The sequence below is a fragment of the Mustelus asterias genome, unplaced genomic scaffold (assembly GCF_964213995.1).
Source record: "Mustelus asterias unplaced genomic scaffold, sMusAst1.hap1.1 HAP1_SCAFFOLD_546, whole genome shotgun sequence".
Taxonomy (NCBI): Eukaryota; Metazoa; Chordata; class Chondrichthyes; order Carcharhiniformes; family Triakidae; genus Mustelus; species Mustelus asterias.
Genome location: NW_027590496.1, coordinates 112,591 through 127,475, shown reverse-complemented (window position 1 = coordinate 127,475; position 14,885 = coordinate 112,591). Strand labels below are relative to the sequence as shown.

The 14,885-nt window shown below is 47.6% G+C and overlaps 1 protein-coding gene across 1 annotated transcript in view; it reads right to left on the bottom strand.

Annotated features, from left to right (window-relative positions):
• The window catches only part of LOC144486972 (SCO-spondin-like), a 98,143-nt gene extending 83,462 nt beyond the window's left edge, over nucleotides 1-14,681 (bottom strand). The window contains exons 1-2 of the mRNA XM_078205008.1: nucleotides 14,597-14,681; nucleotides 14,151-14,394 (exon numbers count right to left, since the gene is read on the bottom strand). Of these exons, the coding sequence (XP_078061134.1) occupies nucleotides 14,151-14,394; nucleotides 14,597-14,681 (329 nt within the window). The remainder of the gene's footprint in view (nucleotides 1-14,150; nucleotides 14,395-14,596) is intronic.
• Between the last annotated feature and the right edge of the window lie 204 nt (nucleotides 14,682-14,885).

Genomic DNA, 14,885 nt, shown 5'->3' with positions numbered 1-14,885 from the left:
TTGTCAGTTTGGAGCTGGCTGTGTGGTCGAGAAATTCAATGAAACCAACCTATCCTGTGAGGGTTCGGAAACAGGCGACAGGGTGATTTCATCAAACTCCTCCCACCACCCACTGTAATGGCAGCTTCACATATAGAACGATATAGAATCATCATCTCCCCACATAGAACCATATAGAATCATCATCTCCCCATATAGAATCATATAGAACCATATAGAATCATCATCCACCCACATCGTATCATATAGAATCATCATCTCCCCATACAGAATCATCATCTCCCCATATAGAATCATATAGAACCATATAGAAACATCATCTTCCCACATAGAACCATATAGAACCATATAGAATCACCATCTCCCCATATAGAATCATATAGAACCATATAGAATCATCATCTCCCCACATAGAACCATATAGGATCATCATCTCCCCATATAGAATCATCATCCACCCACATAGTATCATATAGAATCATCATCTCCCCATATAGAATCATATAGAATCATCATCTCCCCATATAGAATCATATAGAACCATCATCTTCCCACATAGAACCATATAGAACCATATAGAATCATCATCTCCCCATATAGAACCATATAGAATCATCATCTCCCCACATAGAACCATATAGAATCATCATCTCCCCATATAGAATCATATAGAACCATATAGAATCATCATCCACCCACATAGTATCATATAGAATCATCATCTCCCCATATAGAATCATCATCTCCCCATATAGAATCACACAGTATCATATAGAATCATCACCTCCCCATATAGAATCATATAGAATCATCATCTCCCCACATAGAACCATATAGAACCATATAGAATCATCACCTCCCCATATAGAATCATATAGAATCATCATCTCCCCACATAGAACCATATAGAACCATATACAATCATCATCTCCCCATATAGAATCATATATAACCATATAGAATCATCATCTCCCCACATCGAATCATATAGAACCATATAGAATCATCATCTCCCCACATAGAACCATATAGAATCATCATCTCCCCACATAGAATCATATAGAACCATATAGAATCATCATCCACCCACATAGTATCATATAGAATCATCATCTCCCCATATAGAATCATCATATCCCCATATAGAATCACACAGTATCACACTGCAAGGCAGTGGACGTGGTATATATGGATTTTAGTAAGGCGTTTGATAAGGTTCACCATGGTAGGCTTCTGCAGAAAATGCAGATGTATGGGATTGGGGGTGATCTAGGAAATTGGATCAGGAATTGGCTAGCGGATAGGAAACAGAGGGTGGTGGTTGATAGTAAATATTCATCATGGAGTGCGGTTACAAGTGGTGTACCTCAGGGATCTGTTTTGGGGCCACTGCTGTTTGTAATATTTATTAATGATCTGGATGAGGGTATAGTTGGGTGGATTAGCAAATTTGCTGATGACACCAAAGTCGGTGGTGTGGTAGACAGTGAGGAAGGGTGTCGTAGTTTGCAGGAAGACTTAGACAGGTTGCAAAGTTGGGCCGAGAGGTGGCGGATGGAGTTTAATGCGGAGAAGTGTGAGGTAATTCACTTTGGTAGGAATAACAGATGTGTTGAGTATAGGGCTAACGGGAGGACTTTGAATAGTGTGGAGGAGCAGAGGGATCTAGGTGTATGTGTGCATAGATCCCTGAAAGTTGGGAATCAAGTAGATAAGGTTGTTAAGAAGGCATATGGTGTCTTGGCGTTTATTGGTAGGGGGATTGAATTTAGGAGTCGTAGCGTTATGTTGCAACTGTACACAACTCTGGTGCGGCCGCACTTGGAGTACTGTGTGCAGTTCTGGTCCCCACATTACAGGAAGGATGTGGAGGCTTTGGAGAGGGTGCAGAGGAGGTTTACCAGGATGTTGCCTGGTATGGAGGGGAGATCCTATGAGGAGAGGCTGAGGGATTTGGGATTGTTTTCGCTGGAAAGGCGGCGGCTAAGAGGGGATCTTATTGAAACATATAAGATGATTAGAGGTTTAGATAGGGTGGATAGTGATAGCCTTTTTCCTCTGATGGAGAAATCCAGCACGAGGGGGCATGGCTTTAAATTGAGGGGGGGTAGTTATAGAACCGATGTCAGGGGTAGGTTCTTTACCCAGAGGGTGGTGAGGGATTGGAATGCCCTGCCAGCATCAGTAGTAAATGCGCCTAGTTTGGGGGCGTTTAAGAGATCCGTAGATAGGTTCATGGACGAAAAGAAATTGGTTTAGGTTGGAGGGTCACAGTTTTTTTTTTAACTGGTCGGTGCAACATCGTGGGCCGAAGGGCCTGTTCTGCGCTGTAATGTTCTATGTTCTATGTTCTATATAGAATCATCACCTCTCCATATAGAATCATATAGAATCATCATCGCCCCATATAGAATCATATAGAACCATATAGAATAATCATCTCCCCACATAGAACCATATAGAATCATCATCTCCCCATATAGAATCATATATAACCATATAGAATCATCATCTCCCCACATAGAATCATATAGAACCATATAGAATCATCATCTCCCCACATAGAACCATATAGAATCATCTCCCCACATGGAATCATATAGAATGATCATCTCACCTCAGAATCATATAGAATCATATAGAACCATATAGAATCATCATCCCCCCACATAGAACCACAAACAATCATCATGTCTCCATATGGAATCATATAGAATCATCATCTCTCCTTATAGAATAAGAACAGAGGTACAAGGGAAGCCATTTGGACCCTCGAGACTGTTCCACCAGTCAATGGGATGATGGTGGATTTGGTGAAGAAAGATGCACAATCTCTGATAGAAAGTTAACAACTAATCGGGCATGAATGGCCATTTCCAGGAGAACGCCCTCAGCCAGAGCTTCTGAAACATTGCCCTCTAACCCTTCAGCCCTTTCCCTGCTCGGACGCACCCAGCCAATGGAAACAGTTTCTCTCTCTACTCCAATACTTTGAAAACTTTCATCAAATTGCTCCTTAATTTCTAAATCCCAGGAATACAATCCTGGTTCGTGGAACCTCGCTAATTCTATCTTTTACTCTCAATTAATACTTATAAAAATCTAACTCTTTCAAACACTCCAACAATTCTCTATTTACATTAAGTTGATCTTTCTCTACACCCTAGGTATGACTGTAAGACTACATTCTGCACTCTCTCCTTTCCTTCTCTATGAACAGTATGCTTTGTCTAGATAGCGTGCAAGAAACAATACTTTTCCCTGTATGTTAATACATGTGACCAATAATAAATCAAATCAAATCAAATATTTGAGAGAGGTGGATACTCAGTGAGACCTTGGAGTCCTCGTGCATCAGTCGCTGAAAGTAAGCGTGCAGGTACAGCAGGCAGTAAAGAAGGTAAATGGTATGTTGGCCTCATAGCGAGAGGATTTGAATATTGGGACAGGGATGTTTCACTGCAATTGTATAGGGCGCTAGTGAGGCCGCACCTGGAGTATTGTGTGCAGTTTTGGTGTCCTTATCTGAGGAAGGATGTCCTTGCTATAGAGGGAGTACAGCAAAGGTTTACCAGGCTGATTCCTGGGATGGCAGGTCTGTCATATGAGGAGAGACTAAGTGGGTTAGGATTATATTCACTGGAGTTTAGAAGAGTGAGAGGGGATCTCAGAGAAACTTATAAAATTCTAACAGGGTTAGACAGTGTAGATTCAGAAAGAATGTTCCCCATGGTGGGGGAATCCAGAACTAGGGGTCACAATTTGAGGATAAGGGGTAAACCTTTTAGAACTGAGGTGAGGAGAAATTTCTTCACCCAGAGGGTGGTGAATGTGTGGAATTCACTCCCACAGAATGTGGTCGAGGCCGAAACGTTGTGTGATTTCAAGAAGAAATTAGATATAGCTCTTGGGGCTAAAGGGATCAAGGGATATGGGGGGAAGGGGGGGAAATCAGGATATTGAATTTGATGATCAGCCATGATCAAAGTGAATGCTGGAGCAGATTCGAAGGGCCGAATGGCCTCCTCCTGCTTCTAGTTTCTGTGTTTCTAAATCAAAGCAAATCAAATCCTTGGAGTCCAGATATCATTTTGTCAAATCGATGCCTCACTCGCTGCAGGGTTAATAGATGCTTCTGAAAGTGTGGTCTCACCAGGGGTTTGTACAGCTAAAGATGAACTTGTATCCCGTTCTAGATCGGGAGGCCGGTGTTGCAGCAGCATTTTTGATTATTTCCTGCACCTGCTCATGATATTTCAATGGCTTGTGTTGCTGGAGCTTCCATTGTTTCTATCTTTACTCATTTAGAAATCCGTGTCAGAGTTCATACAGGAAAGAGAGACGATGTGGAGATGCCGGCGTTGGACTGGGGTAAACACAGTAAGAAGTCTCACAACAACAGGTGAAAGTCCAACAGGTTTATGTGGCAGCACGAGCTTTCGGAGCGCTGCTCCTACATCAGGTGAGTCACAATTTTATCTTTAAAAAAGCATTTAGACAGTTACACAGGTACGATGGGTATAGAGGGATATGGGTACGATGGGTATAGAGGGATATGGGTACGATGGGTATAGAGGGATATGGGCCAAATGCAGGCAATTGGGATTAGCTTAGGGGTTTTTTAAAAAACTGGGGCGGCATGGACAAGTTGGGCCGAAGGGCCTGTTTCCATGCTGTAAACCTCGATGACTCTATGACTCACAGAGCAGCGCTCTGAAAACTCATGCTACTAAATAAACCTGTTGGACTTTAACCTGGTGTTGTGAGACTATTTACTGGAAAAGAGAGAGGGTTAGAAACGGAGAAATGCTCTGAGTATTTCCAATAGAAATCTCCAGCTGGAATGCAGTGGGAATCATCAGCTGCCGGATTACATTCCAGATCATCAATGGAAACATTCACAAAAAGCAGGAATCAGAGAAACAGGTTAATTTGAGACATAGAAATGATGGTGGTGATTCTCCCAGTGCACTGTGCCCCTTTTAGCACCGGGCATGGGGCAGGGCCAGGGGGCGGGACCAGGGGGCGGGGCCAAGGGGCGGGGCCAAGGGGCGGGGCCCGGGGGTGGGGCCCGGGGTGGGGCCAGGGGATGGGGCCAAGGGGCAGTGCCAGGGGCAATGCCAGGAGGGCAGGGCCTCTGGGGGCGATCAGTGGGGTGGGGGGTCCTGCTGCCACTCTGCACTCAGCGGTGATAGAGGGAGACAGGCCAGCGATCAGGGCTGGAGATCAGGGTGGTGGGGGGGATGGCAGGGGTCGTGGCTGCGGGGGGAAGTGGGGGGGGATATCGAGACTGCCGGGGCGTGTCGCGGCTGGCCCAGATTTGTCCAGGAGCCCAGCGATCGGGTGGTGGGAGGCTGGAGGGGCAGCGATCCCGGGAGACCAGCAGTGCGGGGCCAGTGCACACATGTTGATCTCGGCACTGACAGATCTCCGCTCTGATGGATCGGCACGTGCGCAGTGGCGCACTCATTGCTACGCTGCCGGCCTCTCCGGCGGGAATAGGTCCCATCCGCTGATTTTTAGCCGGATTCATACTGGGACAGTCTGCAGTGCACAGAGTGCGGGAGATTCATTCGGAAACTCCTGCTGGAAAAACCAATGGGATTTACTCCAGTTTTTACATGAATTGGACACTATTTTTATGAGAATCCCAAAAAATTTATTTTCTTCAAACTGGACAAGGAGATGAACCCAGGCCAGGATTCTGGATGTGATGAATTTCTGACCAATACTCAGCTGGGAAGGTACTTTCCCTGCTGATATCATTCCCACTCACGGATTTATTCACAATTAAATAAACAAAGCAATTGTTTCATCCAATCCCGGGGAAATAGGGAAAAGCTGGAATCAGGTTTTCAGGAAAGCAGACTTTCCTTTACAGGAATACAAAGAACAATACAGCACAGGAACAGGCTCTTCGGCCCTCCAAGCCTGCACCGACCATGTGTTCCCAACTAGACCATCCGTTTGTATCCCTCTATTCCCAGTCTGTTCATGTGGCTCTCTAGATAAGTCTTAAATGATCCTAGTGTGTCCGCCTCAACCACCTTGCTTGGGAGTGCATTCCAGGCCCCCACCACCCTCTGTGTAAAATACGTCCCCCGCATATCTGTATTGAACCTTGCCCCCCTTACCTTGAACTTGTGACCCCTTGTGTTTGGCATTTCTGACTTGGGAAAAAGCTTCCAACTGTTCACCCTATCTATGCCCTTCATAATTTTATAAACTTCTATTAGGTCGCTCCTCAACCTCCGTCTTTCCAGGGAGAACAACTCTATTTACTCAATCTCTCCTCATAGCTAATACCCTCCATACCAGGCAACATCCTGGTAAACCTTCTCTGTACTCTCTCCAAAGCCTCCACGTCCTTTTGGTAGTGTGGCGACCAGAACTGGACGCAGTATTCCAAATGTGGCCTAACCATCGTTCTATATAACTGCAAGATCATATGCCAACTTTTATACTCTATGCCCCGTCCAATAAAGGCAAGCATGCCATGGAGAGGATTCTTAGAGACAGGATGTATGTGCATTTAGAACGGAACAATCTCATTAGTGACAGACAGCATGGTTTTGTAAGAGGGAGGTCGTGCCTTACAAATTTGGTGGAGTTTTTTGAGGAAGTGACAAAAACGGTTGATGAAGGAAGGGCCGTGGATGTCGTCTATATGGATTTCAGTAAGGCATTTGACAAAGTCCCACATGGCAGGTTGGTTAAGAAGGTTAAGGCTCATGGGATACAAGGAGAAGTGGCTAGATGGGTGGAGAACTGGCTTGGCCATAGGAGACAGAGGGTAGTGGTCGAAGGGTCTTTTTCCGGCTGAAGGTCTGTGACCAGTGGTGTTCCGCAGGGCTCTGTACTGGGGCCTCTGCTATTTGTGATATATATAAATGATTTGGAAGAAGGTGTAACTGGTGTAATCAGCAAGTTTGCGGATGACACGAAGATGGCTGGACTTGCGGATAGCGAAGAGCATTGTCAGGCAATACAGCAGGATATAGATAGGCTGGAAAATTGGGCGGAGAGGTGGCAGATGGAGTTTAATCCGGATAAATGCGAAGTGATGCATTTTGGAAGAAATAATGTAGGGAGGAGTTATACAATAAATGGCAGAGTCATCAGGAGTATAGAAACACAGAGGGACCTAGGTGTGCAAGTCCACAAATCCTTGAAGGTGGCAACACAGGTGGAGAAGGTGGTGAAGAAGGCATATGGTATGCTTGCCTTTATAGGACGGGGTATAGAGTATAAAAGCTGGAGTCTGATGATGCAGCTGTATAGAACGCTGGTTAGGCCACATTTGGAATACTGCGTCCAGTTCTGGTCGCCGCACTACCAGAAGGACGTGGAGGCATTGGAGAGAGTGCAGAGAAGTTTTACCAGGATGTTGCCTGGTATGGAGGGTCTTAGCTATGAGGAGAGATTGGGTAAACTGGGGTTGTTCTCCTTGGAAAGACGGAGAATGAGGGGAGATCTAATAGAGGTGTACAAGATTATGAAGGGTATAGATAGGGTGAACAGTGGGAAGCTTTTTCCCAGGTCGGAGGTGACAATCACGAGGGGTCACGGGCTCAAGGTGAGAGGGGCGAGGTATAACTCAGATATCAGAGGGACGTTTTTTACACAGAGGGTGGTGGGGGCCTGGAATGCGCTGCCAAGTAGGGTGGTGGAGGCAGACACGCTGGCATCGTTTAAGACTTACCTGGATAGTCACATGAGCAGCCTGGGAATGGAGGGATACAAATGATTGGTCTAGTTGGACCAATGAGCAGCACGGGCTTGGAGGGCCGAAGGGCCTGTTTCCTGTGCTGTACTGTTCTTTGTTCTCTTTGTTCTTTACATGCCTTCTTCACCACCTTTTCCGCCTGTGCTGCCACCTTTAAGGATCTGTGGACTTGCACACCCAGATCCCTCTGTGTGTCTATACTCCTGATGGTTCTGCCATTTATTGTATAGCTCCCCGCTGCATTAGATCTACCAAAATGCATCACTTCGCATTTAGGAGTCGGGAGATAATGCTGCAGCTTTATAGGACCCTGGTTAGACCCCACTTGGAGTACTGCGCGCAGTTCTGGTCACCTCATTACAGGAAAGATGTTGAAGCCATTGAAAGGGTGCAGAGGAGATTTACAAGGATGTTGCCTGGATTGGGGGGCATGCCTTATGAGGATAGGTTGAGGGAGCTTGGTCTCTTCTCCCTGGAGAGACGAAGGATGAGAGGTGACCTGATAGAGGTTTACAAGATGTTGAGGGGTCTGGATAGGGTGGACTCTCAGAGGCTATTTCCAAGGGCTGAAATGGTTGCTACGAGAGGACACAGGTTTAAGGTGCTGGGGGGTAGGTACAGGGGGGATGTCAGGGGTAAGTTTTTCACTCAGAGGGTGGTGGGTGAGTGGAATCGGCTGACGTCGGTGGTGGTGGAGGCAAACTCGTTGGGGTCTTTTAAGAGACTTCTGGATGAGTACATGGGATTTAATGGGATTGAGGGCTATAGATAGGCCTAGAGGTGGGGATGTGATCGGCGCAACTTGTGGGCCGAAGGGCCTGTTTGTGCTGTGGCTTTCTATGTTCTATGTTCTATGTTCTATGTTATCTGGATTAAATTCCATCTGCCATTTCTCCGCCCAATGTTCCAGCCTATCTATATCCTGCTGTATTCTCTGACAATGTTCATCACTATCCGCAACTCCAGCAATCTTTGTGTCGTCCGCAAACTTACTAATCAGACCAGTTACATCTTCTTACAAATCATTTATATGTATCACAAACAGCAGAGGTCCCAGTACAGAGCCCTGCGGAACACCACTAGTCACAGACCTCCAATCAGAAAAAGACCCCTCCACTGCTACCCTCTGTCTTCTATGGCCAAGCCAGTTCTGTACCCATCTAGCTAGTTCACCTTTGATCTCGTGAGATTTAACCTTTTGCCATGAGGGACCTTGTCAAACGCTTTACTAAAATCCATGTAGACGACATTCACGGCCCTTCCCTCGTCAATCATTTTTGTCACCTCCTCAAAAAACTCAACCAAATTTGTGAGGCATCTTCTCCAACAATACATTGCAGGACGTTGGATCACACGGTGCTGAACCTCTGCAGGCAACATTCAAAGAGCAGGAATGATTGGACAGTGATCATCTGGAAATAATTCCCTCACAAAGGAAAGAAACCAACACCGAGCAACAGTTAACAAGTAAACTACATAATGCTGGTAAAACATGGGTGGCACAGTGGTTAGCACTGCTGCCTCACGGCACCAGGGACCCGGGTTCAATTCCCAGACTTGGGTCACTACCTGTGTGGAGTTTGTATGTTCTCCCCGTGTCTGCGTGGGTTTCCTCCAGGTGCTCTGGTTTCCTCCCACACTCCAAAGACATGCTGGTTAGGTGGATGAGCCATTTCAATGTGTGAGGTTACAGGGATGGGGGAGAGGGCCTGTGTAAGATGCTCTATTGAAGAGTCGGTGCAGAGTCGATGGGCCCAATGGCCTCCTGCTGCACTGCAGTGATTCGATGATTGTGAGCAGTCAGTTTGGAAAGATTGGGATGTCAATAACTCGGCCAGCTCCTGACCACATTGATGGAGAATTTAGAATGGTCGGTAACAGGAAAGAACCGAGAGCCTGAGAGATCATAGAATCATAGAATTATAGAAACCCAACAGTGCAGAAGGAGGCCATTTGGCCCATCGAGTCTGCACCGACCACAATCCCACCCAGGCCCTCCCCCCACATATTTACCCGCTAATCCCTCTAATTTACGCATCTCAGGACTCTAAGGGGCAATTTTTAACCTGGCCAATCAACCTAACCCGCACATCTTTGGACTGTGGGAGGAAACCGGAGCACCCGGAGGAAACCCACGCAGACACGAGGAGAATGTGCAAACTCCACACAGACAGTGACCCAAGCCGGGAATTGAACCCAGGACCCTGGAGCTGTGAAGCAGCAGTGCTAACCACTGTGCTACCGTGCCGCCCAGATGACAATGACGTACCCGGCACCGAACAGAAAATGGGCAGAGTTTTAGGAGACTGATTCCAAGTGTCCAGCGAGTGTGAAAATGGGAGAGTTCCAGGTCCGGTTTCTGCATTGAAAAAATGGTGAGGACTGTTTCCAGCTGCTGCCACCAGTGGGTGGGGCTTAATGCACCAGCCAGCCTGTAGAGGGAGCTACTGCGCATGTGCAGACCTCTGATGCTGCACATGCGCAATTCCAGTAGCAGGGCTCTGAGGGAGAGACAGAGAGCTGTCAGGCCCCTGCTGCTGCAGCCAGCCTGAACCAACCCCGCCCCCCGTAATCGTGGGGAATCGCGGCCGATTGCGAGCCTCACAACGTACAACAGATATCTAGCCCCCGCTGCCATTCCCCCCATCCCGCCACCCAGACTGATCACATACCCCCCTCCCCACTCTGATCCTGTTGCAGAGTGGTAGCGGGCCTCCCTTCCCTCCCCCCCCCCGATCAGGCTGCCCCTTCATACCCCACCCCTTCAGGCCCCCACCCCCTTCGTGTCCCTTTAGGCCCCACCCCCACAGGCGTCGCCCCCTGGAACTGCCCAGTGGGTCCTCAAGGAGCTCCTCTCCCTTGCCCTCGGCCTCCCCGGGGGGCCCTCAGTGGTGAGGGCAACACGAATGTTCTCCGTTCATGGGGAGCGGGTGTTTTCCTCGCCAGAGAGAACCTCTCTCAGTGAGGTTAAAAAGGCAATCGAGCGGGGAGGATTGAGCACCACGCTGACTAAACGCATTGAAATACGTATTTCAATAAATGTGAATATATTAACCAGCCTCTCACCCATTTCCAGCGAGGGACTGACGGTGCTGGAAATCCGGCTCCCATAAAACTGCCCGAGCCGAGGAATCGGGCGCAATCCTAATTCCTCCGCTCATGTGCGATTTTACCGGCTGGCTCCACCCATCGGTGGGCGGGGTGAACGGGTAAAATTCTGTCTGATGTGTGAAATATCAAATATGTCTCCAGGATTTCAGGAAATTGAATTCCCACCCGTATAGAATCCAGCCACTCCCTGGATATATACAATCCAATGCAATCCCATAATGCCCAAGAGAAGACATCAGAACTAGGAGCAGGAGTGGGCCATCTGGCCCCTCGAGCCTGCTCCGCCATTCAATAAGATCATGGCTGATCTTTTTGTGAACTCAGCTCCACTCACCCGCCCGCTCACCATAACCCTTAATTCCTTTACTGTTCAAAAATTTATCTATCTTTGCCTTAAAAATTCAATGAGGGAGCCTCAACTGGGCAGGGAATTCCACAGATTCACAACTCTTTGTGTGAAGAAGTTCCTCCTCAACTCAGTCCTAAATTGGCTTCCCCTTATTTTGAGGCCATGCCCCCTAGTTCTAGTTTCACCCGCCAGTGGAAACAACAAATACATAACATTCCATCATCACAGATAGAATGTGATCACCATGAGGTCAACATCCTGGGGGTTACCACTGACCAGAAGCTGAACTAAACCAGCCACATAAACACTGCGGCTACAACAGCAGGTCAGAGGCTGGGAATCCTGCGGGGAGTAACTCACCTCCTGACTCCCCAAAACCTGTCCACCATCTACAAGGCACAAGTCAGGAGTGTGATGGAATACTCCCCACTCGCCTGGATGGGAGCGGCTCCAACAACACTCAAGAAGCTCGACACCATCCAGGACAAAGCAGCCCCGCTTGATTGGCCCCCCATCCACAGACATTCACTCCCTCCACCCCCGACGCACAGTGACAGCCGTGTGTACTGTCTACAAGATGCACTGCAGCAACTCACCAAAGATCCTTAGACAGCACGTTCCAAACCCCATCACCCTCTGGGTGAAAATATTACTCCTCAACTCCCCTTTAATCCTTCTGTTCATTACTTTAAATATCTGTCCCTCTGACCTCTCTGCTAATGGAAATAGCTTCTCCCTACCCACTCTATCCAGACCCCTCATCATTTTATTCACCTCAATTAAATCTCCCCTCAGCCTCCTCTGTACCAAAGAAAACAACCCAGCCTCTCCAAGCACAGATAAAATTCTCCAAATCCTGGTCACATCCCTTGTAATTCTGGACCCTCTCTCGCACAGTCACAGACTGTAATGTGGGAATCAGAACTTGACTCTGTTCTCTAGCTGTGGTCTAACCAGTATTTTATACAGGGTGGGATCTGCAGCATGTTTCACGGCAGAGGGAGGCAGTGCCACTCACTGGCAGCAGGAGCTTGTGGTCCTGCCATTATCAACGAGGTTTCCTGTTGAATGCATCCCTTGTCGCCAGGATATGGGGGGGGCGCACCGTCGGCTGGGTCGTAAGATGCCCCGGCATAAACAGCAGCAAGATTTTGGTGGCAGTTCTCGCAGAACCCCCTGGTTCTTATATTCGATCTCAGCTATTGGCTGAGGAAAGTATCCCTGTGCCTCGTGACCTCATTATCTGTAAACATTCACTCCAAGGTCCCTCTGTTTCTCTACACTTCACAGAACCTTCCTATTTATTGTGTTGTTGGTATGTTTGTCTTCCACAAACACACTGCCTCACACTCCATTGATATTGCCCTGCAGTACAGCATCCCTGCTCACCATCAGACATGTGGCCAATGACCAGATCATCTGCAAACTTCTTACTCACACCCCTCACATATCAATCTGAATCTTTGCTATATACAAGTGACAGCAAGGGAGCCAGTGCTAAAGCCTGTGGAATTCGACTGGGGACAGCCTGCCTGTCACAAAAACATCCTTCCACCAGAACCCTTCCTGTCATTCAGCTCATTTTGGATCCAGTTTGCTTCTTTGCCTTGGCTCCCATGAACTTTTAATCTTCTGTCCAGTCTGACATTGTCAAAACTTTCATAAAATCCATCAAACGACATCAAATGCCCGACCCTCATCAATGTTCCTTATTACCTTCAAAATGTAAATAAATTCATCAGATACGACCTTCCCTTAACAAACCCATACTGACTGTCCTTGATCAATCCCTGCCTCTCCAAATGACAATTTATACTGTTTCTCAGAATGTAATTTTCCCACCACTGAGGTTAGGATGACTGACCTATAATTACTGGGTCTATCTTTCCTGCCTATTTAAATAACAGCGCAGTGTTCGCTGTCCTCCAGCACCAAGCCAGAGAGGATTGGAACATGATGCTCAGAGCCTGGGCTATTTCTTCCCTTGTTTCCCTCAGCAGTCTGGAATACATTTCATCCAGGCCTGGGGAATTATCCACTTTCCAAGATATTAAACCTCTGAATACCTGCTCCCTCACTATGTCAATCTATTCAATATTTCACACTTCTCCTTAACTACAATGCCTGTCTCATCCTTTTCCTGTGAAAATTGATGTAAAGAATTCATTAAGAGCCATGTCCACATCTTGTGCCTCCACATTTTAGGTCCCAAACAAGCCCTCTCTGTCCTTAATGAGCCTCTTGTCCTTTATGTATTGATTAAGCATCCTTGGCTCTTCCTCCATTTACTATCCAGTGAGGAATTTGCGGTGAGTGGCAGGGTCAGAGTGAGGCATCAGGGTCAGCTCAGGATCAGAATCAGGTGAAGATCGGGTCAGGGGTCGGGTTCAGGGTCAGGGGTCGCGTTCAGGATTGGGATCAGGTCAGGGTTGGAGTCAGGGATCAGGATCAGGGCAGGTCAAGGTCAGGTTCAGGGTCAGGATCGGGGTCAGATTCAGCTCAGAGTCGGGGTCAAGTGTTGGGGTCAAGTCAGGGGTCAGGTTCAGGTCAAGGTCGGAGTCCGGTTCAGGGTTGGGGTCAGGGTTGGGGGTCAAGGCCGGGGTCAGGTTAATGGTCAGGGTTGGAGGGTCAGGGTAATGTTCAGGGTCATGGGTCAGGGTCGGAGGGTCAGGGTAATGTTCAGGGTCATGGGTCAGGGTCGGAGGGTCAGGGTCGGAGGGTCAGGGTCGGAGGGTCAGGGTCGGAGGGTCAGGGTCGGAGGGTCAGGGTAAGGTTCAGGGTCAGGGTAAGGTTCAGGGTCAGAGTAAGGTTCAGGGTCAGGGTAAGGTTCAGGGTCAGGATAAGGTTCGGGGTCAGGGTAAGGTTCAGGGTCAGGGTAAGGTTCAGGGTCATGGGTCAGGGTCGGAGGGTCAGGGTCGGAGGGTCAGGGTAAGGTTCAGGGTAAGGTTCAGGGTTTACACGTACCAAGTGTCACAGTTCCTGTTGCTGACGGTGCCCGCTGCGTACACTGTGCCATCGAGCACACAAGGGCACAACGAGGGGGGCACACACTGACCCTCCTGATCCAATACTAATCCGACCGGACAGTTACAACCTGGAACACACTCCACGTCTGATCCACATCGCAGTTCCGTTTGTAGATGTCCACAGGAATTGTGACAGGCTCGAGAGCAGTCGCTGTACACTTGTCCCCCACTGCAGTGTATCGCTGGAAAATAAACCAGAGCCTTTTTAAAATACAATTAAACACGGAATAATTCAGTGAGTGCAGAGCAGCAAAGAGACAGAGAGAGTGAGAGAATCAGACTGTTAATAAAGTGGAAGAACAGAGGAATCCCTTCAGAAGCTGCCAATGAAATTCCTGCCCATTATCTCCACTCTCCAATATTCTAACCAGGTCAATCATTTACCATCAATCCCCCGAGACGTTAGCCAGCAGTGGTTGATGAGACTCTCATCAAATGTCTTCTGGAAATCCAGATCACTAATGTTCATGTCTGGCATCCATAACTAACCATAACATCCTTAACCAACCATAACACCCTTAACTAACCATAAGAGCCTTAGCAACCACAACATCCTTAACCAACCATAACATCCTTAGACAACCATAATATCCTTAACTAACCATAGCATCCTTAACTAACCACAGCATCCTTAACTAACTATAACATTATTAACCAACCATAACTACCAGAA